The sequence below is a fragment of the Eleutherodactylus coqui genome, chromosome 8 (genome assembly GCF_035609145.1).
Source record: "Eleutherodactylus coqui strain aEleCoq1 chromosome 8, aEleCoq1.hap1, whole genome shotgun sequence".
Classification (NCBI taxonomy): Eukaryota; Metazoa; Chordata; class Amphibia; order Anura; family Eleutherodactylidae; genus Eleutherodactylus; species Eleutherodactylus coqui.
In genome coordinates, this window is record NC_089844.1 from 46,426,719 (window position 1) to 46,454,450 (window position 27,732).

The 27,732-nt window shown below is 45.0% G+C and overlaps 1 protein-coding gene across 1 annotated transcript; it reads right to left on the minus strand.

Annotated features, from left to right (window-relative positions):
• Window positions 1-5,762: 5,762 nt before the first annotated feature.
• LOC136577472 (fibrinogen-like protein 1-like protein) lies at window positions 5,763-26,128 on the minus strand. Its single transcript, XM_066577371.1, has 3 exons — window positions 26,097-26,128; window positions 7,593-7,771; window positions 5,763-6,483 (listed from the first exon to the last, which is right to left on the minus strand). The coding sequence occupies exons 1-3, from the start codon at window positions 26,099-26,101 to the stop codon at window positions 5,786-5,788; spliced, it is 882 nt and encodes a 293-aa protein (XP_066433468.1). The 5' UTR covers window positions 26,102-26,128; the 3' UTR covers window positions 5,763-5,785.
• Window positions 26,129-27,732: the final 1,604 nt, after the last annotated feature.

Sequence of the window (27,732 nt, forward strand, 5' to 3'; positions counted from 1 at the left end):
AGATGGTAAAAAAAATGTTACATAAATAAGTAAGAAAAAATTAGAGAAATAAATTAAAAATATTACATAAAAATGAAAATGGCCCAGAGTCAACGCCAACCAAAACCACCACCGTATGCGCCCTGTAATCCAAAACCATACATCTATATATATAAAGACGAAAGCCCTCACTGACTCACTCACTGACTCACTCACTGACTCACTCACTCACTGACTGACTGACTGACTGACTCGCCAAAAGTTCTCCAACTTCCCGATGTCGTAGAAACATGAAATTTGGCACACTCATAGATTATCTCCAAAATAGGAAAAGTAATTTGGTCCCAACTCGATTATTCAATTCTAGCGCAAAAGAATTGGCGTAGAAATTTTATGTACGTAATCTAAATCTGTCACTTTCCAATGTCATAGAAACTTAAAATTTGGCCCGAGCATTGATTATCTCATAAATGGGAAAAGTTAATGGGTCCCAACTCGATTATTCAATTCTATGCGCAAAAGAATTAGCGTACAAATTTTACGTACGGAATCTAATTCTCTCACTTCCCGGTGTTATAGAAACTCGAAATTTGGCAGGAGCATTGATTATGTCATAAATAGGAAAAGTTAATGGGTCCCAACTCGATTATTCAATTCTATGTGCAAAAGAACTAGCATCCAAATTTTACGTACGGAATCTAATTATCTCACTTTCCGGTGTCATAGAAACGTGAAATTTGGCACGAGCATTGATTATGTCATAAGTAGGAAAAGTTCGTAGGTCCCAACTCGATTATTCAATTCTAGCGCAAAAGAATTGGCGTCGAAATTTTACGTGTGGAATGTAATTTTTTCACTTTCCGGTGTCATAGAAACGGGAAATTTGGCATGAGCATTGATTATGTCATAAATAGGAAAAGCTAATGAGTCCCAACTCGATTATTCAATTCTATGCGCAAAAGAATTAGCGTCCAAATTTTACGTACGGAATCTACTTTTCTCACTTTCCGGTGTCATAGAAACGTGAAATTTGGCACGAGCATTGATTATGTCATAAATAGGAAACGTTAATAGGTCCCAACTCGATTATTCAATTCTATGCGCAAAAGAATTGGCGTCAAAATTTTACGTGCGGAATGTAATTTTTTCACTTTCCAGTGTCATAGAAACAGGAAATTTGGCACGAGCATTGATTATGTCGTAAATAGGAAAAGCTAATGGGTCCCAACTCCATTATTCAATTCTATGCGCAAAAGAATTAGCGTCAAAATTTTACGTGCGGAATGTAATTTTTTCACTTTCCGGTGTCATAGAAACGGGAAATTTGGCACGAGCATTGATTATGTCATAAATATTAAAAACTAATGGGTCCCAACTTGATTATTCAATTCTATGCGCAAAAGAATCAGCGTCCAAATTTTACTTACGGAATCTAATTTTCTCACTTTCCGGTGTCATAGAAACGTGAAATTTGCCCCGAGCATTGATTGTCATAAATAGGAAAAGCTAATGGGTCCCAACTCGATTATTCAATTCCATGCGCAAAAGAATTAGCGTCCAAATTTTACGTGCGGAATGTAATTTTCTCCCTTTCCGGTGTCCTAGAAACAGGAAATTTGGCATGAGCATTGATTATGTCATAAATAGGAAAATCTAATGGGTCCCAACTCCATTATTCAATTCTATGCGCAAAAGAATTAGCGTCCAAATTTTACGTACATAATCTAAATCTCTCTGTAACGACGTGTACAATACATTGAACATGCTTATTATCCTGCATGGCAAAAAGCGTTAAAAAAAATGCTAAAAAACTTTTGCCTCCCAAAAAACGCAATAAAAGTGATCAAAAAATTGTGTGTACCCCAAAATGGTACCAATAAAAACTACAGCTCGTCTTGTAAAAAATAAGCCCTCAGAGAGCTCCGTCCATGGAAAAATAAAAAATCTATCGCACTTTGAATGCAGTGAGTTTAGAAAAAAATAATTTCCAAAAAAGGATTTTTATTGTGTAAAAGTGGAAAAACCTAAAAAAAATATAAGAATTTTGGTATCGTTGTAATCGTACCGGCCCGCAGAAAAAAATGTAGTGTGTCATTTATCCTGCATAATTAACGCTTTAAAAAAAAACAAAAAAATCTATGGCAGAATTGATGCGTTTTCTCTCCCTACAATCATAAATAAAATTATAAAAGTTTTACCATATAGTCCTATGTACCCAAAAATGGCACCAATAAAAACTACAGTTCGCCACACAAAAAACAAGCCCTTATACGGCTGCGTCAACGGAAAAATAAAAAAGTTATGGCTTTTGAAAAATGGAGATGAAAAAAATACCAAAAATCGTTTGGTCCTCAATGCCAAAATAGGCCATGTCATTAAGGGGTTAAAAGGCAAACGATTGCCTGTTTACACCAAACAATGATTAATCAACCAGCGACTATTTTAGCTGAGCTGAAACAAAGCGACCGGTGAATTGTTGTTTGTCACGCGGTTGGTGGCCATGTTTACACGGAACAACTGTCACTGAAGGGTATTTACTATAGAAAAAGGACGGCCATGGGGCGACCTTATAACTACGTATAAATATACTCATTGTCAGTCTGGTCAGAACAGCCCAGGGGGCAGCAATTCATCGATACGACCATCCGGCTTCTCACACCCTAATAATGCGCCCCTCTCAGACTCTGGTAACGGGTGAAATCTCTTCTCTGCGTCGTAGAGGCATCTAGTGGTCAATAAACATACATAGTAACATAGTATGTTAGGCTGAATGAAGACAATGTCCATCTAGTTCAGCCTGTTTCAAACTCCCCCCCTGTTGGTCCAGAGAAAGGTAAAAAAAAAAGCCAATTTAGCTCATTTGGAAGAAAAAAATCCTCCCTGACTCCATAATGGCAGCCAGAGTAATCCCCACTTCAACATTTGAGATAACCCCATTGGTCACCTAATGTCTATATCCTGTAATATCATAGCGCTCTAGAAAGACATCTAGTCCCTCTTAAACTCCTCTATGGATTTTGCCATCACCACATCCTCAGGCAGAGAGTTCCACAGTCACACTGCTCTTACAGTAAAGAACCCCCTTGGGTGAATAATCCCAATTTTGATAGCCTCTCTGGGTATTCTAGTTCTCCCATTTGGTTTATTAATTTAGTTGCCCTTTTTTGGACCCCCTCAAGCTCTGCAACATCTTTCCTGAGCACCGGTGACCAGAACTGTACGCAGTACTCCATGTGAGGCCTGACAAGTGTCTTATATAGTGGGAGAAAAATGCTCTTGTCCTTCGGCCCTATGCCTCTATAGTACACCCCAAGACTTTATTTGCTTTTACAGCAGCTGACCGGCATTGATTGCTCCAGTTAAGTCTACAGTCAACTAGTACCCCAGGTCTTCTTCCATCTCACTTTTCCCTAGCAGTGCCCCATTTAGTGTGTAACAAGCTCTACACAATCGGAAGAAGAGGTCACTGCACACAAGGAGCTTCCAGGAGCCTCTTATAGGCCAAGGGGGGAACCACTTTTAGGGTCTCAGGTGACAAGACCGTCCATCTAATCACCACAACTCTCATCAGTTACAGATCTGTCTGAGATGGAACTGCAGAGCGAGTTTTGCAGCAAAACGACAACTTCTTCTGGGGGCCGGAGGTATTTTTTTTTTTACAAAGAGTGTATATCAGGGGTCAATATAGAGATATCTCCCATCATCTATTTATACCCAGGACTGTAACAAGAGGGCGCTGTCTACGTTTAGAGGAAAGAAGGTTTCTATACCAACATAGAAGGGGGTTCTTTACGGTAAGAGCAGTGAGACTATAGAACTCTCTGCCTGAGGACGTGGTGATGGCGACCTCCCTAAAGGAGTACAAGAGGGGCCTGGAGTGTAATAATACTATGTTATATCACTGATTACTCAGAAGGGTCGCTGATCCAGGGATATACTGATTGCCAGATTGGAGTAGGAATTTTTTCCCTAAAATTACAAAAATTGACTTCTTTCTCATGGTGGGTTCTTTCCTTCCTCTGGATCAACATTGGAGAGTAATAGATGGACAAATGTCGTTTTTTTCATCCTTACACACTGCAACAATGTTTATATTCACTGAGTTGAGCGACTATTTGGATAATAGTTTTTCAGTGTAAAGCCACTCTTAGATAGTGAGCGCAGGTAAAACTTTTGCGCAGGGGTCGGTGGACTGCAAGTTATCTCTGATCACCGTTCAGTATGAAAATCTGGAGTAATAAGCATCAGCGCTCTATAATCTACAGTTGGGTGTACATTATACCGTATCCACTGGCGTAACTATAGGGAATGCAGGGGATGCGGTTGCACCCGGGCCCAGGAGCCTTAGGGGGCCCATAAGGCCTCTCTTCTCCATATAGGGAGCTCAGTACTATGATTAAAGCATTATAGTTGGGGGCCCTGTTACAGGTTTGCATTGGGGCCCGGGAGCTTCAGGTTATGCCTCTGAGGTCCATATCTGTAGCATGTCCTGCATTATAAGGGGCCCCCGTGCTACCGTTAATATGCTGAGTATCGGGTGCAGTGAATGGCGCGGTCAGGCTTCTGGACTGACAACTACGTGTGATTTGCTGCTGACCTGGAAGAGCCGGACTGCAGACATGTTACACATGACAGGGGCTCCAACTTTATGTAGACTTTAAGGCACATTTATTACTGGTGTTGAGGCAGAATTCTTGCATAAGTAGCGCTTTTTTTTGGCACAAACCAAGATAGACAAATTTACTTTGTACCATAAAGAGCTGATGCTGTGCCTCTCACTCCTGAAGAGTCTAGAAAAGGAGGCGGAGTTGAGTGGAGGGACGTTTTTAGATAGATTTAAGAATTTTGAATGTGTCACAAAATTTTCTGCGCTCTTACTCCAGCAGGTAGGGGCGGCACAAAGTAACTCCGCAGGAGGGGACAACTTGCTGACCAATGGGGGTCTCACCACTGCAACCCTTGCCGATCTTTAGAACGTAGATCCTGTGTCCTCCGCTCTCCTCACTGCAGGGTTACTGCACCTCCACAGTGATGAGGAGGGTAAATGAAGTGCTGGTCGGTCCACTCACTTTCAATGGGACTGCTGAGATATTGCGCGGCACCCACTCATATACTTCCGCCTCTCCAATTGAAATGAATGGAGATCTCCATTCAGAGTGACATCACTGTGGGGGTGGGGGAAGCAACCTATGCAGTGACGAGAGAACGGCCCCCCCTCCCCCCAATCAGCAAGTTATCCCCTATCCTGTTGATAAGGGATAACTTGTTACTCTGGTGCAACCCCTTTAAATTAACTTTCTGGATGTAAGTAAGTGTATCTACATTCATTGACAGCAAGTCAAGATCTTGAATTGAATGAAAAAGTTTATTAGAAGTTTGCTGAACTTATATATTATACAGTGCAGCAGCATTGAGGGGGTATTTTATCTTCGCCAATCATGGACAAGAGAAGAATAGCTTTCTCTACAAGATGTCCGTGTGTCTGGAAATAGCAGAAGACAGCCCACTTGGCTGTTTCCTTAATCCCAACCATGGCAGATCGCAGGGACGGGAGCTGGGGGAGTCAGACCTTGAGATAGGTGTGAGTCCCAGAGGTGGCACCTGCATCTATCAGACCTTCATGGTATGTTCTATAGATTTGCTATAAAGGTCCAGGATGTGTATACCGTATTTAAGAACACACAGAGACATTCATTGTAAAGCTTCAGATTTATTGTTGCATTGGTTTAATCACATTGAACCAGCAGAGATCCTACCCTGGCTGTGGAGGTCAGTATCTGGGGTGATCTATGATGGGTGACTGGCACTAGCTGGTATGAATTGGGTAATGCCCCCCTGCACCGGGCAGCGGTATCGGGGAGCAGTTCTTGTTGCTTGGTTTGATCATGATACTTGTGGCCTGGCAGCTTCTGCCCTCGCCGCACAGCCCGCCCCAGTAGATGGTTTGGTCTGTATTGAGGAAAGCAGAGTGGCAGCTGTCGAACCACCACCCTCCTCCTCCGAAATCCTCTGCGCAGTTCTTGGACCAGCGGTCATTGTCATTGTCTGGGGTGGAGAACTTCATGTTGTCGTGGGTACCCTTCTCGTTCATGTCAGTCAGTGCGTCCCCAGCATTCCCAGAGTAGTCCCCCACCCTCAGGGTGTAGCCGTTGCCCTCACTGTCCACCCTGAAGCTGGAGTAGTCTGCGTGGAATGTGTTACCCTGACTATCCACTAGGAGGAACCTGACCGTGAAGGCGTTCTGCTTGGTGAGGTGGTGGATCAGGTCATTACCCAACCAGTGGTCACCCATCAGATTACCAAACCCAACTTTATACTGGTTCCATTTATGTGACCCAAAAACGGAAATGTTCCGCGCTGAGTTCCTCTGCAGGTAGGTCCAGCCGCCCGCCTCCTGGTCACAGTAGACCACCATTGGGGGGGATTCCTTAGGCCACACCACGTAGAGTCCACTGGTTGTTCTATTGTTACGATAAGCCGCTCTGCAGTCTTTAGCCACAAGTTCTAACAAAAAGAAATAAAATAACTATCAGTAACTTTCTAAAACTTTTACTGAAGTGGAATGACATCCTAGCTTATACTCTAGTCACTTCCAGAGCTGCATTCACAGTTCTGCTGTTTTTTTTTTTTACTAGAGAGCAGCACGTCGATTATAGTAACCACGTATTTTCCGTGCAGAATCCGCCTATTCAAATGAGAGGGTAAATTCTGCACCAAATGGTGGGTTTTAATGTGGATTTTGCGCTGCAGGATGCCTGAAACATTTTACTTGTGTGGAAGGTCATTAAGGGCTGCTTCACACGTACCATATCGTTCTGCAGCGTGCTGTGGAATATTCCGCTGCGCTGAAAGATCCAAACCAAAGTCTGCATGTGTTACATACGGATTTTGATGCGGAATTGCATTCAGCTGGCAATTCCACATCAAAGTCCACATTCAGGCCGAGAAACTCGCACTGGATTTGTCTGTTGCGAGACTCATAAATCTCGTGCCAATATAAACTCCATTCTTTTGAACGGAGTCATATACATGAGCGACGTGATGTGAGAAAAAATCGTGGCCTGTCCTATCATTTCATGTTCCTCGGAACGCATCGCCCATGGATTGCAAAGGGACCTTTAACCCTTTGCAATCCAATTTTGGATTCAGGGTTTTCCTAGGGGGCTTTCTCTTTATGCCATTATACAATAGCGCCATCTTCTGGCTAGACCAGTACTGCGGTATGGGACATGCTGGAGAAGCCCCCAACAACAGAGCGGCCAGTAATATACAGTAAGAATACCCGGCCGGATGTCTTCTTACATGGGAGCTGTACAGCCTTCAATCAGAATGTCTTTAGACGTCAGACAGTGGATTGGAAAGGGTTAATGCATCGCATGCCGTGCGTTGTGCGGCCTCCCATTGGAAAACCTTGTGATCCTCTAGTGTGCCAAAGGATTGGAATTTCACAGATGCGATGCGATTTTTTTCCCTGAAAATCGCCTCACATCCGCGGGTAAATCGCACGTTCTCCCTAGCCTACTCAGATCAAGAAAACCCCATGCCCCTCAGCGATGGGGTAGGGGGTGCTCCCTTCTTGAGCCCCCAGTATGGCTGACAGTGATGCTACTCACCGCGATGCACTCCATATGCCGGGACGTTGAGGAGCTGCAGCAGTTGCGCCGGGTGCAGCAGTTGTCTATTAGCCAGTTGGGTATATAAACTTTCCCGGGACACGAAGGTCAAACCATCACATGTCCAAAGAATCCCGGTGAAGAGGAAGCAGAGAACGAAGATCCCCTGAGGAGTCATCCTGAGGAAGAGACAAGCACACTTGTTACAAAAGTCCTGCAACTTTCTAATTCTTTGCCACTTTCAATATCTCTGCTTGCTGCCGGTTAATGGAAACATTCTTAATCAAACCCAGAAGCTGAAAACCCTAAAAGACCCAATACATCTCACAGCTGAAAGGCTGTTACAATTGTATCCAGTGCAAACAATCCTCTATGAGCTGAAAACAGCAGGCGAATCTCTCTCCGACCCGGATAGTTGGTCACAATGTATCAGTGCAGCTAACATGTATCAGTATGGATAGAATTGTAGCAAACCCTCAGCTGTGAGACTTAGGTCTGTACTTCAGCCTCTGGACATAAACAAGAATGTTCCCATTCACTGACAGCAAGAAAAGATCTTGATAGTGGAAAATGAAAACACAAAGTATATGAGAAATTTGCAGAACTTTTCAAGTATACGATCTGAGCAGAGAAGACACAGGACAAGGTATTCTCATCCTTCTGAAGCGATGATTCCCAACCTTTGTCGGCTCGTGGCACACCTTGCCCAAAAAATGTTATTTTGTGGCACCCCTGCTGTATATTTCCCGTGGCGCCCCCTAGGAGCTTCTCGTGGCACATCAGGGTGAGGCCCACTGGTCGGGCATCAATGCTCTATAGGGTCTACATGTACGAGGATTATATCCCAGCATGTATATTCTCCTCACCTCGAGGTACTTACTTTGTGATGCAGGCTCTCGCTCCTCGCAGCATCTCCAGGACCGCACTGCTACCATATGATGCTCCACTAATATTTTATAGGTCAGTAAAATTCAGGAGGACGACCCGGAGGTGTTTGAGAAAGGAGTTTACGACCAATGTAGAATTTTAATATTTGCTGTAGGGTGAGCGCAGTCCGGCTGCCATCGTAAAGAAGGGCACCAAGAGGCGGCATCATAAGATCTATTAACTATTTCATGGCCCTTCCTAAATAGCGGAGATGCAGCCATGATTGGGGCTTGTGGTACCCAACACTATCAAACCCTGGTAGACCCCAAATATTTAACCACTGACTGCTTATCCAGAAACCTCAGTCCGCAGTCCAGTAGATGTGACCCAAGGACCACAGCGCAGGGTTACCCATATCATAATTCTAATTACACAGCAGTGCTCATACAGTACCGTGCAGCATTGTTTTCCACACCTGGCTAAAACTTTTGCAAAGTAAGAATGTTTTCAATAGTATTTATTTTGTGACCAAAAACGAAGTAGAAACAAGGCTAAGTGAGTTAACAAAAAACATAAATACTGGAGCGCAGAAAGATGGCAGCAGGAGCTCTGGACTGAGAATTCAGAATGTGAAATATTTGTCTGTAATAGAAGGTAGTTTGTTCTCCGAAGAGCTGGAGAGAAGTACAATAATGATGGAGAGCGGTACAATAATGAGTGTCTGCAGGCAGCAGTGAAGGGTGGTGGAGAGCGGCACAATAATGAGTGTCTGCAGGCAGCAGTGAAGGGTGGTGGAGAGTGGCACAATAATGAGTTTCTGCAGGCAGCAGTGAAGCGTGGTGGAGAGCGGCACAATAATGAGTGTCTGCAGGCAGCAGTGAAGCGTGGTGGAGAGCGGCACAATAATGAGTGTCTGCAGGCAGCAGTGAAGGGTGGTGGAGAGTGGCACAATAATGAGTGTCTGCAGGCAGCAGTGAAGCGTGGTGGAGAGCCCCCTTGCTCAAATCTTCTGACGTCACTATCGTATCACATTAAAAGTTTTATGAGGTGACAGTAAGACTTTAACACCTTTTTATTGTAATACATCCGTTCTAATAAACCTGGGATGAGAATGTCACCTTGCTTGTGTGCAGCAGCTGGTGGGCACCTGGCACCTCCCCAGGACGGGCACACGTGGCACCACTACTTCCTAACATGTTTTCCAGTACCAGGGTGGACATGTAATTTTTTGACCAAAAGCTGATAAAAGAGTTTGTCCGTTCTCATAGAAAGATCTCTGCTTACTGTCAGTGAATGTCATCATTCTAGTACACAACCAGAAGCTGAAACCCGACCTGACCTTCTCACAGCTGAGGGATTGCTACAATTGAATCCAGTTCAGACAGTCCTCTGTAAGCTGAAAACACTGCAGACTCATACATTGTAACCAACTATCAGCATAGGAGAGTTAGGCCTCCTGCACACGGGCGGAAATTCTGCGGTGGAATTTCCCGCAGAATTTCCGCCCGTGCCTGCTGCCATTGGATTGCATGGGATAATGCAATCCTATGCAGACAGCCGCGGTTTGACCTTGTGAAAGCTTGCGCGGTAAGCAAATTACGGCATGTCCGATTCATTAGGTTCATACTCATGGGTGAGTATAAGGTCAATACCGAGGCACGGGTCGCATCTGGCTGCGAGAATTCTCGCAGCGGAATCCAACCCAGCCCTGTGTAGGTAGACTTAGGCCGCCTGCGCAGGATCGGTTTAGGTTCCGCATGCAGGAGCCCACAGCGGAATCCATCCCTGACCACCGCTGGCGTCCGCACGTATCCGTCTTTCGTTTTCATCTGTATTGCGGATGGTCCGGATGGCTCGCCGGACATGTGCAGTACCGATTTTTTTTAAATGTTTGTTTTTCCCGCACTGTCGCTAAGCGATGACACGGGCACCCGCGACCTATCCACAATGTCAATTGCAGATGGGCCATTGGTCAGACGCTTCCTTGGAAGCCATCTGTACGAAATCTGCACTAAAATAGAACATACTGTGATTTTTCCTCCGCTTGCGTAAATCGCGATTGTTTTGCGCGGGTGTGCAGGAAGAAGCGTTTTTTCATAGCATGTTACGAACGTCACCTGCTGTAGGTCCACAGTGCGACGCGGACCACAGATTCCCCAATAAGAATCCCTTTGTGTGCAGGAGGCCTCACAGTAGCAGAGAAGTGTTCATCTCTGTATAGTTTCATGGTGATGACATCACGGCGCCTCCGCATTACACACCGGCAGAGCTGACATTCTCTTATGTGGTGGGGACCCCTCTATGTGCCCATTACTACGAAACTTTGTAGCGCTCTTTTGACTGTATTTTCAAGGGTTTGGGGCTTGAAATATAAGCCCTACTTCAAAAATAAGCCATGGCTGCAGTGTGCGAGTTTTCTGTGTCTTGCCCGTGTAGTTTCTGCTTTAGGACGATTTTCTTGCGATGCGACAGAACTACAAACCGCATGTTTGTGAAGCCCCTGCTTTCCTATGGTTTCCTTCAAATTAGCGTTGTTTTGTAGGCTACTACATTGTGAGATTACAAAATCGTGGCACGCTATATACAGCTGCAATTTGTGATATTTTGTAGCCCATGTTTCCCTATGGATTCTTCCTTTGTGTTGTTTTGCACGTTGTTTCCTTTGTGTTGTCTTCTTGCAGTGCAATGCAACTTTTCATTAGGACGTCCTACTGTTTGTCCCTAAAATAAGCCCTAGCTGCATTAAAAAAACAACACATCACCTAACAGGTGCTGTCCGCTCCGCCGCGCATCTACTCTGCAGCTCTGGTAGACTTGCTTGTAGTTTTCAGCCAGTGCTTCCTGGATTGGAGGTACAAAATCCCCACATCAGGGAAGCGCTGGCTCTGATTGGTTCTCAAGCGCCGCGGTTCAGTATTTTTATTTATTTTTTCTTAATTCTTTATTCATAAGTTTTCCATATAAAACTGCAATTCAACATTTACCAAATACAAAAACAAAATATATGTGTACATTAGAGATGAGCGAACACGTTCGGCCCCGCCCCTTTTTCGCCCGAACACCGAACTTTGCGAACACCTCGGTGTTCGGGCGAAAAAGTTCGGGGGCCGCCGTGGCAGCGCGGGGGGGTGCGGCGGGGAGCGGGGGGGAGAGGGAGAGAGAGAGGGCTCCCCCCTGTTCCCCGCTACTGCCGCCCGCGCCGCCGCGCATCTCCCCGCCCCCCGGCGGCACCCGGACACTTACGCGCGAACACTGCAGTGTTCGCTAAAGCCGGTGTCCGGGTGCGGATGTGTCCGTTACGGACACGTTCGCTCATCTCTAGTGTACATACATCTTTAACATTCCAAAATATCAGTCACAATATGGGACCAGGTAGGTCCTGACCATATGTACCTTAACTTGCAGCAAAGGTAGGGAAAGGGAACATAGAAGGTTTGAGGGGGAGGGAAAGGCAAGAAGACAAAGACGGATAAGACAAAAAAAAAGGGGGGGGGGGGAAACAAATACAGGTCCCTATGTTCTGCAAGGGAAGGCATATAGGGCGTAGAAGTGGGGGATTTAATAACTGGCTGAAAACCCCTGTTGGAAAAGCTACCTAACGTTCTGTCCAGAGAGATTCTTATATTCATCAGAGTTTTGGAACTCCAACCAATGATGCCACGTTTTGGCAAATTTTTCACGAGCGTCTTTGAGTGATGCTGTGAGCTCTTCCATCTCTCTGATCTCACATATAAGATGAAACCACAATGAAATAGAGGGCAGTAGTGTTTGTCTCCAAAGTTTTAGGAAACAAGCCCTTGCTCCCTTTACCAGGTGTCTCACCACCGAGCGCCTGTAGGTATACTCCGGGATGTCACTGAGATGCAGGAGGAAGAAGGCGGGCGATTTTGGCAGAGCGAAGTCCGTGAATTTGGAGGCAATACGCCACACCTTGGACCAAAAACCTGTCAGCACCGGGCAGTCCCAGAAAATGTGTAATAAAGTCCCCTGGCCAGCACCGCATCTCCATAAAGTGGGGATACTGCAGGGAACATTTTATGTAACCGGGAGGGCACCCTGTACCAGCGAGAGAGAATTTTGAATCCTGTTTCCTGAATCTTGCTTGAAATGGAGGATTTATGCGTGTAACTGTAGATTTTTGATAACTGTTCGGGTGTAAATGACATCCCCAACTCCCTCTCCCAGGCCAAGACATAGGGCGGTGTGGAGGTCTCCGCTTCCAATGATAGAATATTATACATGCGTGTGAGGGTATGGCGTGAGGGACCTGCCCCACTACAAAGTTGCTCAAATAGGGTCTTTGCTCGTGAAAATCCCGTGGTTGAGGGTAGGGAAAGGAGAAAATGCCTAATTTGATGAATTTGCCAGAAGTTCAGCGGCACTGGGTCTGTGATGTTGGTCAGCTCATCTATTGACAACCATTGTCCCTCTGAGATAAAATGGAACGCTCTAAACCTGCCGTTACGAAGCCAGGCTTGAAACCCACCAACCTCTAGACTAGGAGGGAAGGCTTGGTTACCTAGGATAGGAAACAGTGGTGAGGGACTCGGTGAAACCCCAGCATGGGAAATTCTGATGTGCAGCGACACGATACGATTTTCTTAACACATCACGTATTCTCAGACCGTCGAGCTGGCCTGTGTAATATAATTGGTACTGAAGTGTTGTAAATCGCCGCCATCTTGGGACGTAGCGCACTTTCCTAATACTTGTCCTACCTGACCGCACCCCCAATAACGGCTGTTGGGGGTTGGGCAGTGGTGAATATGGATGCATTCTGGCCCCCTCCAGGCAGGGACCACCGATGAAATGAGTTCCAGTTTTGTTCATAGGATGGTTACCCCCCCCCCCATCCCTATGAGAAACGGGCCGATGAAGGTGTAGGACCCCTTAAGAGGATTGTACCAAAATCTAAAGTAATGGCCTATCCACAAGAGAGCGGATAACATTATCATAGGTGAGTCCAACCGCTGAGACCCCCTCTAGTACCAAGAACAGGGGTCCCAACGGTCTCTACATGAATGAAACGAGGAGGCACATGAGCGCTGCCGCTTTATCCATTTAAATGACAGCGCCGGAGATTGTCGACGACTCGGACTCAGCAGTTTCCGCCGATGTCATTGCAATGAAGGGACATGCGCATCCTACCCTGCATTCATGTGGAGACCGTCGGGACTCCCTGTGATGGGATTGGGGGGGGGGTCCCAGCGGTCAGACCTCATTGATCATAATGCTGTGGATAGGGCATACTATTGGATTTTGGTATAATCCCTTAAAAGGGGTTGTACAGGATTACATAAACATGGCCGATTTCCTCCAGCACCACACCTGTCCTCAGGTGCTGTAGTAACCCACACAACTGGTTTTAAAGGAAAGAAGACGTTTTTCTAATCCTGTACAGACCCGTGCGGACAGATTCACATGGACGCATTTGCGCTGTGTATTTCAGCATTTTCGCCAATCAGAGCCAGCGCTCGATGAACCAACCACAGTCATCGCACTGAACGGCTGTGATTGGTTCATCGAGCGCTGCAGTGATTGGCTGAGTGATGGTGCTCAAGGGACAATCAGAGCCAGTGCTTCCTGGAGGCAGGGTTTTTGAACCTCCAATCCAGGAAGCACTGACAGAAGCCTTCAAACAAGTGCTGGGGACCTGCGAGGAAAACTGCGGCGGAGCGGACAGCGGCTGCTAGGGAATGTATTGTGCTTTTTAAAAAAAATGCAGATAGGGCTTAGGTTTGGGGTAGGACTTATATTCCAAACCCCTCCCCCCAAAAAATCCCGGCAAAAGAGCGCTACAAAGTTGCGCAACATTAAAGTGATACAAAATCGCGATATCACGCAGAACACAGAAGCAATATAACTGCAATCTTCTTGCCGCGATATCGTCGTCGCCCATGTGAAAGAAGACTTAGTCTACAGCACCTACAGAAGAGTTTCCATGCAGAAGAGTTTCACACTCGTGTGCATGTAGCCTTAGGCTTGTTTCACAAAAACGTATTTGCGCAGTAAAATTTGCGTCCGCAATGCGTAGTACATAGAATCCATTGACTTCAATGGGTTTGTTCACAAGCGTATATTTTGCGTCACGCCCCAGTGCATTTTCACAGGGAAATAGAACATATGAAAGTTATTAGGCTAATTAGCGCGTACGGCTGCAGGGTTTTTTTACGCACACAAATATGTATCTTTTGTGCATGCAAAAAACGCTCTTGCGCACGCAAAAATTCGATCTCTGATGCGCAAAGACACAGCTAAAATCTGCGGCGCTCGTGTGACCCAGCCCTTAACCCTTGCATCCCCAGCAGGCAGACCACAGTGGTGTGCATTAGACGGAGTAGTAGCAGTGAAGGGGTTAACCCCGCAGCCTGTGAAGCTGGATCTGATCATTTGGACATTTCACCCGGGGCGAGCAATGTCCTATTACCAGCGAGTTTGGCACGCAGTAAACCTGCTATATTTAGAGTCATCATCTTCACAGCTCAGCAAGAAATATTAACGCCTCGGGCGCTCCGATATGAAGGACGCTCGGGAAACGCGCCAGGAGAGATTAAGGTAACTTTTAATGCGCAAAAGTTCGGTCTTGTTACCATTTGATGCTGGCGCGTCCTGTGACATCTCAATAACTCTGCACACTTCCCCTCGTCCCGGTATCCTCGGGATGGCAGCATCATGCCGGATTACAGGATTAACCCTCTAATGACCAGCAGGTTTTCAAATTCGCCTTTTTGTTTTTTCATCCCCAATTTTCAGGAACTATAGCTTCTTTTATTACCTGTCGCACGGAGCGGTGAGAAGGCTTGTTTTTTTTTGTTTGCGGGACGCGCTGTAATTTTTAATAATACTGTACACCACAGTAATATAGTACGTTAGGCCGAATGAAGACAACGTCCATCTAGTTCAGTCTGTTTCTACCTCCTTGTAGATCCAGAGGAAGGCAAAAAACCCCAAGAGGCAGAAGCCAATTAGCCCTTTCGGGAAAAAAATTCCTTCCGGACTCCATAATGGCAGTCAGAATAATCCCTAAATCAACCTCTGATAGATCCTACCTGTCTGTAAGACCCGGAACAACAACCTCTCTGGTCACCTAAAATTTATATCCTGTCTATATCCACTCTAGAAAGACATCTAGTCCCCTCTTAAACTCCCCTATGGATTTTGCCATCACCACATCCTCAGGTAGAGAGTTCCACACTTTCACCGCTCTTACAGTAAAGAACCCTTTTCTTTTTCTTCTAGACGTACCGGGTGCCCTCTTATTACCGACGCAGTCCTGGGTATGAACAGATCATGGGAGAGATCCTTGTATTGTCCCCTCATGTAATGTATAGAAAATTGTTTTAAAATTAGGGTGAAATAAAAGAAAATCCACAAGTGCGCCATTTTTTAAAGCTTTGTTTTTACAGTGTTGATGGTGTAACAAAATCGATGTGTTAACCTTATTCTGAGGATTCATTTAAGGCTGCATTCAGACGACCGTATATCAGCTGGGTTTTCACCGATATACAGCGTCTCTCTCAGCAGGGGGAGGAGGCTGGAAGAGCCAGGCGCAGTGCTCTGAGCTTCAGCCCCCTCTCTGCCTCCTCTCCACATCCCTGCACTATTTTCAATGAGGAGAGGTGGGATGGAGGCAGAGCTAATTCCCGAAACTTAGCCCCGCCCCCATTCCGCCTCCTCTCATTGCAAATAGTGCAGAGGGGTGGAGAGGAGGCAGAGAGGGGGCTGAAGCTCAGAGCACTGCTCCCGGATCTTCCAGCCTCCTCCCCCTGCAGAGAGAGACACCGTATATCGGCCGGCGTGAAAACCCAGCCGATATACGGTCGTCTGAATGCAGCCTGAATGTGATGATTACAAATCTATAAAGTTTTTTTGTGGTACTGCTAATTTAACTAAAAGAAAAACTTTCTGTCTCCATATTTTGATCCCCATAAAGCTACACACACACGAGCGCAAAATGCACGTGAGTTCTGTGCGCTACGAGACGCACAGATGAGACATACAAATGAGCGATGCTGTGAGGTAAAATTAAATCGCTGCATGCCTTATTTTTTCACGTTCATCGCGACACACTGCCCATTTGTTTTCAATGAGAACTTAAAGGCATCAGTGTTCCCTATTGAAAGAAATGGGAAGCACTCGCGATTCTCCGACACACAAGGATGAAAACTTCATGGAAGTGATGCGAGGCGTTCCGCAGGTTAAACGGGCACTGACAAGTGTGATATCAGGACGAATTTTTCAGCCCGGTATCGTGCTCGCCCTTGAGAATGTGGCCGAACTTTTCATATTTTTCCGTTGATGCGGCTGTGTGAGGGCTCGTGTTTTGGGAGGCGACTTGTAGTTTTTTAATGGAAGCATTCTGGGGTACATACAACATTTTATAAGAGACTAGCTGATATACCCGGCTTCGCCCGAGTTAATTTGGTACTTGTGTTTATCTGGTGTTCACACGGAAAATCTTCTGAAGCCGTGGTTACTTTAGAGATACCGGAAAAACATATGTTCACCATTTTGCATAGTTCTCTGCGTTACCCAGGAAATACCACGTGGAGGTAACCATGCGACGTTTCCTTTATATAAAATGACATCAGGAAGTGAGAGAATTAGATTTCATACGTACAATTTGGACGCTAATTGTTTTGTACTTAGAATTGAATAATCGAGCTGGCACCCATTAACTTTTCCTATTTATGACATAATCAATGCCTGTGCCAAATTTCACATTTCTATGACACCGGAAAGTGAAAAAATTACATTCCGTATGTAAAATTTGGACGCAAATTCTTTTGCGCTTAGAATTGAACAATCGAGGTGGGACCCATTAACTTTTCCTATTTATGATATAATCAATGCCCGTGCCAAATTTCATGTTTCTATGACACCAAGAAGTGAGAGAATTAGATTCCGTACGTACAATTTGGACGCTAATTCTTTTGTGCTAGAATTGAATAATCGAGTTGGGACTCATTAGCTTTTCCAATTTATGACATAATCAATGCCCGTGCCAAATTTCATGTTTCTATGACACCAAGAAGTGAGAGAATTAGATTCCATACGTAAAATTTGGACGCTAAGTCTTTTGTGCTAGAATTGAATAATCGAGTTGGGACCCATTAGCTTTTCCTATTTGTGACATAATCAATGCCCGTGCCACATTTCACATTTCTATCACACCGGAAAGTGAGAAAAATACATTCCGTACGTAAAATTTGGATGCTAATTCTTTTGCACATAGAATTGAATAATCTAATTGGGACCCATTAGCTTTTCCTATTTATGACATACCGGTAATCAATGCTCGTGCCAAATTTCACGTTTCTATGACACCGGAAAGTGAGAAAAATACATTCCGTACGTAAAATTTGGACGCTAATTCTTTTGCGCATAGAATTGAAAAATAGAGTTGTGACCCATTAGCTTTTCCTATTTATGACATAATCAATGCGCATGCCAAATTTCACGTTTCTATGACACTGAAAAGTGAGAAAAATACATTCCATACGTAAAATTTGGACGCTAATTCTTTTGCGCGTAGAATTGAATAATCGAGTTGGGACCCATTACCTTTTCCTATTTATGACATAATCAACGCTCGTGCCAAATTTCACGTTTCTATGACACCGGAAAGTGAGAAAAATACATTCCGTACGTAAAATTTGGACGCTAATTCTTTTGCGGATAGAATTAAATAATCGAGTTGGGACCCATTAGCTTTTCCTATTTATGACATATTCAATGTCCGTGCCAAATTTTAAGTTTCTATGTGAGAAAATTACATTCCGAACGTAAAATTTGGACGCTAATTCTTTTGCGCATAGAATTGAATAATGGAGTTGGGACCCATTAGCTTTTCCTATTTATGACATAATCAATGTTCGTGCCAAATTTCACATTTCTATGACACCGGAAAATGAGAAAATTACATTCTGTACGTAAAATTTGGACGCTAATTCTTTTGCGCATAGAATTTAATAAACGAGTTGGGACCTATAAACTTTTCCTATTTATGACATAAGCAATGCTCCTGCCAAATTTCACGTTTCTATGACACCGGAAAGTGAGAAAGTTACATTCCGTACGTACAATTTGGACGTTAATTCTTTTGCGCATAAAATTGAATAATCGAGTTGTGAGCCATTAACTTTTCCTATTTATGACAGAATCAATGCTCGTGCCAAATTTTACGTTTCTATGTGAGAAAATTACATTCCGCACGTAAAATTTGAACGCTAATTCTTTTGGTTTTATAAAGTTAATTCCACCTAGACAATCCCTTAAAAGGTTAATGCACATTTGTAGTTTACTATGAGACTACTCAACACAGAGGCCTCATGAACAGCATTACACATTAACGAGACCCTCCGGTCCCAGACAAGTCACGGTGGCTACACTGCTACTCTGACTACACCATGTACATGGTTCATCAGTAGTCTAAAACCCTACACACTGCCCTGATTGGTCATTAATGCTCATGTGAAGAGCACTGGCCAATCAAAGCTGTGTGTGTTTTCAGACTACTAGTACATACTAATACACAGGGTTAGGCCTCCTTCCCACGAGCGTGACGGGCTCCGCAGCGTAATATTCCGCTGTGAAGCCCGTCACGGCGCCCCCCAGAGCCCCTATACTTACCTGCGGGAGATAGCGTGAAATCGCTTCCCCGCCCACCACCGCCGCGTCACCGCTCGTCACCGCTCGTCACCGCTCGTCACCGCCCACCGCTCTCGCGTCACCAGCCGTGTCACGTGACGCGGCCGGACCGCGTCATTCGGCGTCATATGACGCTCGGCGGTGGGCGGGAAAGCGTTTTTTCACGCTATCTCCCGCTGGTTACAGCGGGAGATAGCGTGAACGGACGGCTTCCATTGACTGCAATGGAAGCCGTCAGTGCGTACAGCCCGTCCTCACCCGCAGAAAATAGAGCATGCTGCGGGTGAGGACGGGAGAAATCGCGGTGCGTAATTCCGCGGTGGAATTACGCATCGTGAGCATGGAGCTATTAGGTTCAATAGAACCTAATAGCTGCGTGCAACGCAGCGGATTTTCGCCGCGAATTACGCGGCGGAAATCCGTTCGTGGGAAGGAGGCCTTAGGGTTCTAAGGGAGTTGGAGAAGCGGCGCCGCCATTTTGGTCTGTCTGGAACTAGAGGTCCTCTTTCAGCTCCCTCTCTACTACTCTTCTGCCTGTGTGTCAGTATTCACTGTACTTCTAACATCCATTCATTAATCAACAAGTTCAAGATGAACAGCGCTGTAGGCCCCTTCCGGGTAGGAAGAAGTATACGGGAATATGAGAGAACACAGAAAAAATAAGTAGTAACTAGAAGAGGCATTACAGTATATATGGATTATTGGCAGCAGCCATGACCCATCTGTGACAAAATATGAGAATACACAACACAGAGGCCTCACGAACAGCATTACATATTAACGCTCCGGTCCCAGACAAGTCAAGTTGGCTACACTGCTGCTCTGACTACATCATGTATATGGTTCACTAGGAGAGCTTTAAACTAGAACAGTATGGGAAGTGGAAAGAAAGAACAAAGACAAAAAATTCTGAAGGCAAGGAGAGGAGCAAGAGACACCGATCACAAACTAACATGTTTCTACAGAAATACACAGAGCATGGGAAACAAACAAGGGGAATGGCAACTTCTAACACAGTAAGAGAAATATGATGTCATAGGCATCACGGAAACATGGTGGGATGATACACATGATTGGAATACAAGGCTTGTAGGATACAACTTATTTATAAGAAACAGACCTAATAAAAGGGGAGGAGGTGTTGTGTTGTATGTTGGGAAAACATTCATCTCCACAGAGATTTAAGCTTCAGAGCAACTTTCAAGCTTCAGTTCTGTAGAAACTGTTTGGGTAAGAATACAAGGAGAGAACAACGGAAAGGACACCATTGTAGGCATTTACGATAGGCCGCCTGTGTAGTGGCCCAGTACATCCATTCCTGGCCCCCTCCATAATGTCATACATGTATGTCTTATGTTGGTGCTCTGTGCAAATCTGTGTAGTTATTCTGTTATGTGAATTGCACAGCTTCAGTGTGTGATGGGTTAAGTGTTTGCAAAAGCCTGAAGCTTGCCTGTGAATATATCAATCTATGTCCTGTCATGTGGTATGAGTGAGGTTATAAATGTGAGTGTGTGAGAGCGGGAAAAGGTCAGTTCAGTTCAGTCCAGTTCTTCTGGGTTCCTGTGAGAAAGTGCCAGCTGCATGGGGGTACCTTCAACCCTCATGCGGTGAAGAATGGAAGAGGAAGAGAGGATGCGTGTATCTGTGATGAGAAAAGAGTGAGCCCCAAGAGAGCGAGCGTGAGCCAGAAGTAAGTGCAATTTCCAAGGCCTAGTGCTGAGGTACTTTCTGACCTCTTTTCCTACACAGTCGTCCGGAGTTATTGGATCACCGTGTATAGGTACTCTTCTTCATTCATCACACTTGGCTGTCCTGAAGTCTGGGATCACTGGGTGGAGGTACTATTACTCAAGTCTGTTTAATAACTACACTTCAAGAACTGTCAGTTGTGCCTTGTGTTATTCTGAAGTTAGTCAAGTAAAGTTCTTCCAGGCCCTGACCATTCCCAGGGATCTGAGGTACACCAATTCTGTCTGCGGCTGCATTTATTTACCTCCGAGGGTCATACTGGTGAGTAACGAAATGGTGGAGTCACCCGTGACATCTGCTATCCCTGTTCTCCAGTTTATTGGGCATCCCTATTCTAGGAGTGTCCAGAAGAGGCCCAGTGCTTCCCTGGCCGAGGCTACATACATCCCTTCGGGATGAAGCGTGGTGAGTGCCGCCGTGACAAGCCAGCATTTTACCCTCCCGACTCCTCAACGTACGCCCTGTGTCCGGGGTCAACCCACGCGACGCTGCAGGATCCTACTTCTTGGCATCAGCATGAACAGGATAGAATCCTCTGTGACGCATCATTCTGCCTGCGATAACGCAGAGGTACTCCCAAAGAAGAAAAGGTGTGAAGATTTACAATGTTCTAATGCCTTACAAATGTTTGCACACCACGTTCCCGCCAAGACGACTCAAAATGGCACCCAATCGCCAATGCTCTCCTCTCTCCAGCTCACTCCTGCCAAAATCTTCCTGCCAATCAATTGGCGCCAAGAGGACCACACCCCAGCCGGACTCAAATTAGGGGGGAGGATTACCCCCATCAGAGGTGTTTAGTCTCTCCCAACAGACAACCCCCAAGGGGTGAGGCTCCATTGCTTTAAAAAACTCTATCTCGTGTTTCTGGAAAAAGTCTCTTGGGATATGGCGTTAGCTGCTGACTCCAGATGCGGAGTAATCCAAGGTGTAGCCGCTAGCTACCCGCCGACTAGGCCCAGGTTCTTCTGGGGTGATGTCAAGGACTTTTTTGAAGAACCTGATTCGGAGGATGCTTCGGTCACTTCTCCCCGGCTAATCCAGAAGGTCTACGGCCTCTAAAATGGTGGCTTAGGCTGGGACCTCTACAGCCTGCTAGACCCCGGAGAACTGCCACCTGGGTGAGCACACCAGAGGCCTCCATCTCGGTGGCCCCTGTGACTGTAACCACTAGTCTTGAGCTACATTGGAGGCTGTGCCGCAGCTGCTGACCTATCATTAGTCAGATCTCATACTCCCATGGATAGTAATTCACCAGGCCAACAAAGTCGCCCGGTCAGCCATACCCCCAGTGTTCCGTCCCTTTATCAGGGACTTTGAGGACCCTGGGGTACAAGTTTTGTTTCAGACCCGGGAGCATCTACATGCACAAAGGAAGCTGTGTCCTCCTTCCACTCAGCCTGCAGTACCAGAGGGTCTGTGAACAGAGAGATTACTACGTCTCCCGGAATCGTAACCTGGCATGTCCGGAACCCCGACAGTCTCTCATCTGTTGCTTCGCTGGGGATCCACTCCTGGGAAAGTACCCTCACACCTACTGGCTGGACCACCGGATTCGATGAGGAAGAGGAGATCCTAGTGAGCAGCGTTACCCGGTCCTGTTTTGTATTCTAAGCCATGGACTCTTTATGTAAGAGACTTGTTTCTACACTCGGTTAAGCCTCCTTTCTATCTAAAGAGAACTTTCAAGTTATTTCCCTTCTTACATAGTCATGCACTGACCGTTTCTTTTTCATATTGAAAAATTCGTAATGTTTGCAACGTTCAAGCCATGTGCAGGAGGAAGTGTATGTCTGGGCTCGCTCATGCTTAATATATTTATTGTAATGCATTCCTTTAACCCCTTCCCGCTCCAGGACGTACATTTACGTCCTGGAGCGTCGGGATATGTATGCAGAGAGGTTGTGGGGCAACCTCTCTGCATACAGCGCGGGCGTCAGCTGTTTAGTACAGCTGTCACCCGCGGGCAATAGCCGCGATTGGCCGATCGGGGCTATTAACCCTTTAAATGACGCTGTCAATTCTGTCCCGTACGGCTTCCCCCGCGGTGAGATCTGGGGAGCCGTGCAGGTGTCATGGCTGCCGGGGGCCTTCTGAAAGGCCCCAGGGCTGCCTTGAGAGACAACCTATCAAGCCATCCCTATGGGGTGGCTTGATAGGCTGCCTGTCAGAATGCAGTATGACGTAATGCTATAGCATTACATCTTACTGCAGGAGCGATCAAAGTATATTGTAAAAGTACAGTAAAAAAAAAAAGGAATAAAAGTTTAAATCGCCCTACTTTTGCCATATCTATGATTTAAAAAGTCTAAATAATAAAATAAAAATACATGTTTGATATCGCCGCGTCCATAAAAGTCTGATCTATCAAAGTAGCACATTATTTATCCCGCACGTTAAACATCGTCTGAAAAAAAAATTAAGAACGCTAGAAATGCACTTTTTCAGTCGCCCTGTCTCCCAGAAAAAACGCAATACAAAGCGATCAAAAAGTCGCATGTATTCCGAATTAGTACCAAAAGAAACTTCAGGACATCCCGCAAAAAATGAGCCCTCGCTCAACTACGTTCACGGAAAAATAAAAAAGTTATTGCGCGCAGAAGGTGACGGCAGAAAATAATTGAAAAAAATTAAATGTCTTTGAAAAAAAAAAAAGAGTAGTACAGTAAAAAAACCTATACGAGTTTGGTATCGTAGTAATCATACTGGCCCATAGAATAAAGTTATCATGTCGCTTTTGTTGCAGTTTGTGCGCCGTAGAAACAAGACGCACTGAAAGATGGCGGAATGTCTGTTTTTTTTTTTCATTTTACTCCACTTAGAATGTTTTAAACGTTTTTTAGTATATTAAATAGTACCATTGAAAAATACAACTTGTCCCGCAAAAACCGACGTCTATGGATAAATAAAGGAGTTATAATTTTTTAAGGGGGGGAGGAAAAAACGAAAATGGGGAAAAAAAGGGCCGCGTCATGAAGGGGTTAAAGTATGATATATTCATTTCAATTCATGCCTAGTTTAAAATATGCCACCGTGAGTGTGAACCTGTGTGCATGGTATGTATGATCTATGTGTATGGCTGGAGGTTTCATGTTCCCCATGTAGAGTCTCAGTGTTGGTCCACCATCCAGTCTGTCCCAATAGGTGGGCCCTTCCTTTCATCTTTTTCTTCAGTCAGAGAGAGTGACGCTCATTCCACTCATCTCTTGTTTTTTCTGCCAGTCGCCCTTCTCTAGTTTTTGTAGTTTGGTAGCGATGTGTTTCAATTCTTATAAATTTCTCTAAAAGAGAAAGTGATGGTCATTCCACTTATCTCACTTGTCTTTGGGGAAAAGAGTAATGAACAAGCCCCATAGCTATACTAGTTAATCCTGAATTCTGTTCAGCCTAGAAAATTCTAAATGTACTTGCAAGTCATATCAAAGGGGACTATCTAAAGAAGAATATAATGCGGTCTGCAGAAACTGTAGGGCAAGTGTCAGAAAAACTAAAGCTAATAATGAACTGAGGCTTGCAACAGAGGCCAAAAGCAATAAAAAAGATTTGGGGGGGGGGGTGTCAAAGCTAAAGAAAAGTCAAAGATTCACTAAATCATCCCAGACAGATGTCTGTCCAGCGTTTGTTTGAACACTTCTATTGAAGGAGAACTCCCCACCTCTCAAGGCAGCCTGTTCCACTCATTGATCCCCCTCACTGTCTAATATCTAATCTGTGTCTCCTCCTTTCAGTTTCATCCTATTGCTTCTAGTCTTTCCTTGTGCAAATGAGAATAGGGCTGATCCCTCTGCAGTGTGACAGCCCTTCAGATATTTGTAGACAGCTATTAAGTCTCCTCTCAGCCTTCTCTTCTGCAAGCTAAACATTCCCAGATCCTTTAACCGTTCCTAATAGGACATGATTTGCAGACTGCTCACCATCTTGGTAACTCTTCTCTAAACTTGCTCCAGTTTGTTGATGTCTTTTTTTAAAGTGGGGTGCCCAGAACTGGACACAGTATTCCAGATGAGGTCTGACTAGGGAAGAGTAGAGGGGGATAATGACCTCACGTGATCTAGACTCTATGCTTCTCTCAATACATCCCAGAATTGTGTTTGCCTTGTTTTGCTGCTGCATCACACTGTTGACTCATGCTCAGTCTATAATCTATTAGCCTTCCTCTGGATGGCTCCACAAGTGCAGCTAAGCTGCAATATCTGGACTGACCCGGAGACATCACCATGCATGCGCCGATTTCAGAAGTGCAGCGCAAGCGCAGTATGTGTTACATGTGGCTTCTGGAGATGTAAATCAGAGGTGAGGCTTATTAAAATGGAGGGCAAGAGAAAAGAGACAGACCAGCTACACGACTGCCCATCGAACTGTAAGACTAATCGGCATACCATGCGTGCCATGCAAAAACGGCAATAATTGGGCAGTGGAGTCAGTATGACGGGGACGGTTCGGTTGTACTTGGCGGTCCCTCAACTTCTGTCGCTTCATGATGTGACGTTTAGGTGATTAATGACTGTGATTATATGAGGGGCTTATAAATGGCGCCGCAGAGCTTCTGTATCCACCACAAGAACTTCTGCTACACATCCCGGAACATTCTACTGCCGGATGACAACACTGACAAGTAAAACTGCAATCGGTGTGACTGCGGGTGTAATGAGAGAGCGGGCACAATGCCCGCCGTGCCCCGTCAGTCCGCCCCAAAGGCAAAACAATGCGGCTGTGACAGGAGCTCTAATTCATCTCCTGACAAGCCGAACCCCGCCGAGCGGTGAAGATGGCGGCGACTCCCCCCGAGGACACAAACAAACTGCAGAGCTTATCCCTCTCAAGTCATCTGTGAACCCCCTCCCCCGCCCCGCGGAGACTTCCCCTCACTGCGTCCTAATTACAGCTTTTCACCGGATGGAAATCTCGCGCCTCACAAGACGCAGCGCTGGATGTTTCTTCTTTTGTTTTTCTCCCCACTTAGTTATAAATGAAGGAAGGATCTGCAGGGAGCCGCGTTGTGCCGGAGGACATAAAATGACGGTGATTGTGTGAATCCACGTAAATAGTATAACTGGCAGCAATCCAAGATGTAGAAAAATGCAAAATCCGTTTTATTTACCCCATAACAAAGAGAAACGACGTTTCGGTCAAGTAGACCTTCCTCAAGCTCATACAATGACATGCAAGTGCACACTATATAAAGACAAATGTGATATACACAGACCAATAAAATCAAACTATACATAGGTGTACCTCATCCATCGCTGATTGCCCCGTTATCCACGTCCTGGCTGTTGTCCGGCGCATACTGGATGACATCATATCCCAATCGACTGTATTCCTCCGGGCCCGGTCACGTGGGTCTCACAGAGCGATCTCTATTGCGCATGTGCGGGATGTCCGTCATCGCGAGAGCTAGTACCGGGCTCCATTTCTATGCACAGACACCCAGCACATTACCAGCACAAGCGCGGTATGCAAAGAGCATATACACAGCTCAGCCGGTATTAACAGCGGTGCATCCCGCTACATTCACATGGGACAGCGGTCATTATATTTGCATAATCGATAATCACCCATTTGATCTGGGCAGAATTAAAGAACATCATCTCTCTTATAATCCAATTATATGCATTTTGTAAACCTCTGTCACATCCCATGTATATATATAGGGGATGATAGTTTTATATCACAAATGTGAACAGAAACCAATAAAGGTGGATATAATGTGTTATCATATACCTAACAACCACAACCACACCTACAAAATAGGGGTTGAGTGTAATTATAATAGATATGGAATAAGGAATTGGACAACCAACCGGTCCTGTCCATAAATTTTTCAATATAATTACCTAAAATTATGTCTAATAATAATTAAACAATTCCACATAAAGCAATTTAAAAATAGGGGATAATTAAAGACAGAGATAGTATTTAACATGCCAGAATGTCGATTTATTGTTATTACATGCAAATTATACACAGACAAATTTTCCAGGTTGTAATAACAGCTGACGTGTGACGAGGGAACCAGCGATAGAGGATTCCTGTAAAGATGAACAAAAATAGATACAATTACACATATACCAAAATATTAAAAAAAATAGATATAACCAATTAAAAGCATGTACACAATGTATATAATGATGTGTGTTCCAAGAATTCATAGAAATGGCTGAAAAATATATTCCTGGTTAAGCCCCTTGGGGTGCATGGAGTCAAGTTCATATATCCATTTCAACTCACATTTTTTAAGTAATGATTCTCTGTCCCCACCTCGAGGAAGCAAAGGGACATGGTCAATGACCCTAAATTTAAATTGACTGATATTATGTTTAGCTTCCAAGAAGTGTCGTGATACAGGTAACTTCAAATTTCTAGTCCAGATCGTGCTCTTGTGCTTCACCATACGTGATCTAACCTCCATGGTGGTTTCACCCACATACCCCATGCCACAAGGGCAGGTGATGAGGTAGATCACGTATGATGAAGCACAAGTATACCTTTCTCGTATTTTATACCTGTTGCCCCTTGAGGGGTGACGAAATTCGTCACCTCGAACCAAATTGTTGCAACAACTGCAGGCAAGGCATGGAAAATTTCCCTTTTTTGGGGGTTTTAAGGTACTCTGAGTGCCGGATTTTTTTTGGACAAAATGTGAGTGAACTAACCGATCACCTATGCTCTTTCCCCTCCTGTATGCCATTATGGGTTTTTTTTGAAATTCAGGTATTAAGGAACTATCCAATGTCAATAGTGGCCAATGTTTTCTAATAATGTTGCCAATAGTCCCACTCAAGCTGTTGTATGTGGTTACAAATGGGATTCTGTCCACCGTTTTGTTTTTCAATTTCTGTACTAGTAGGTTTTGTTGTGGTATTACCCT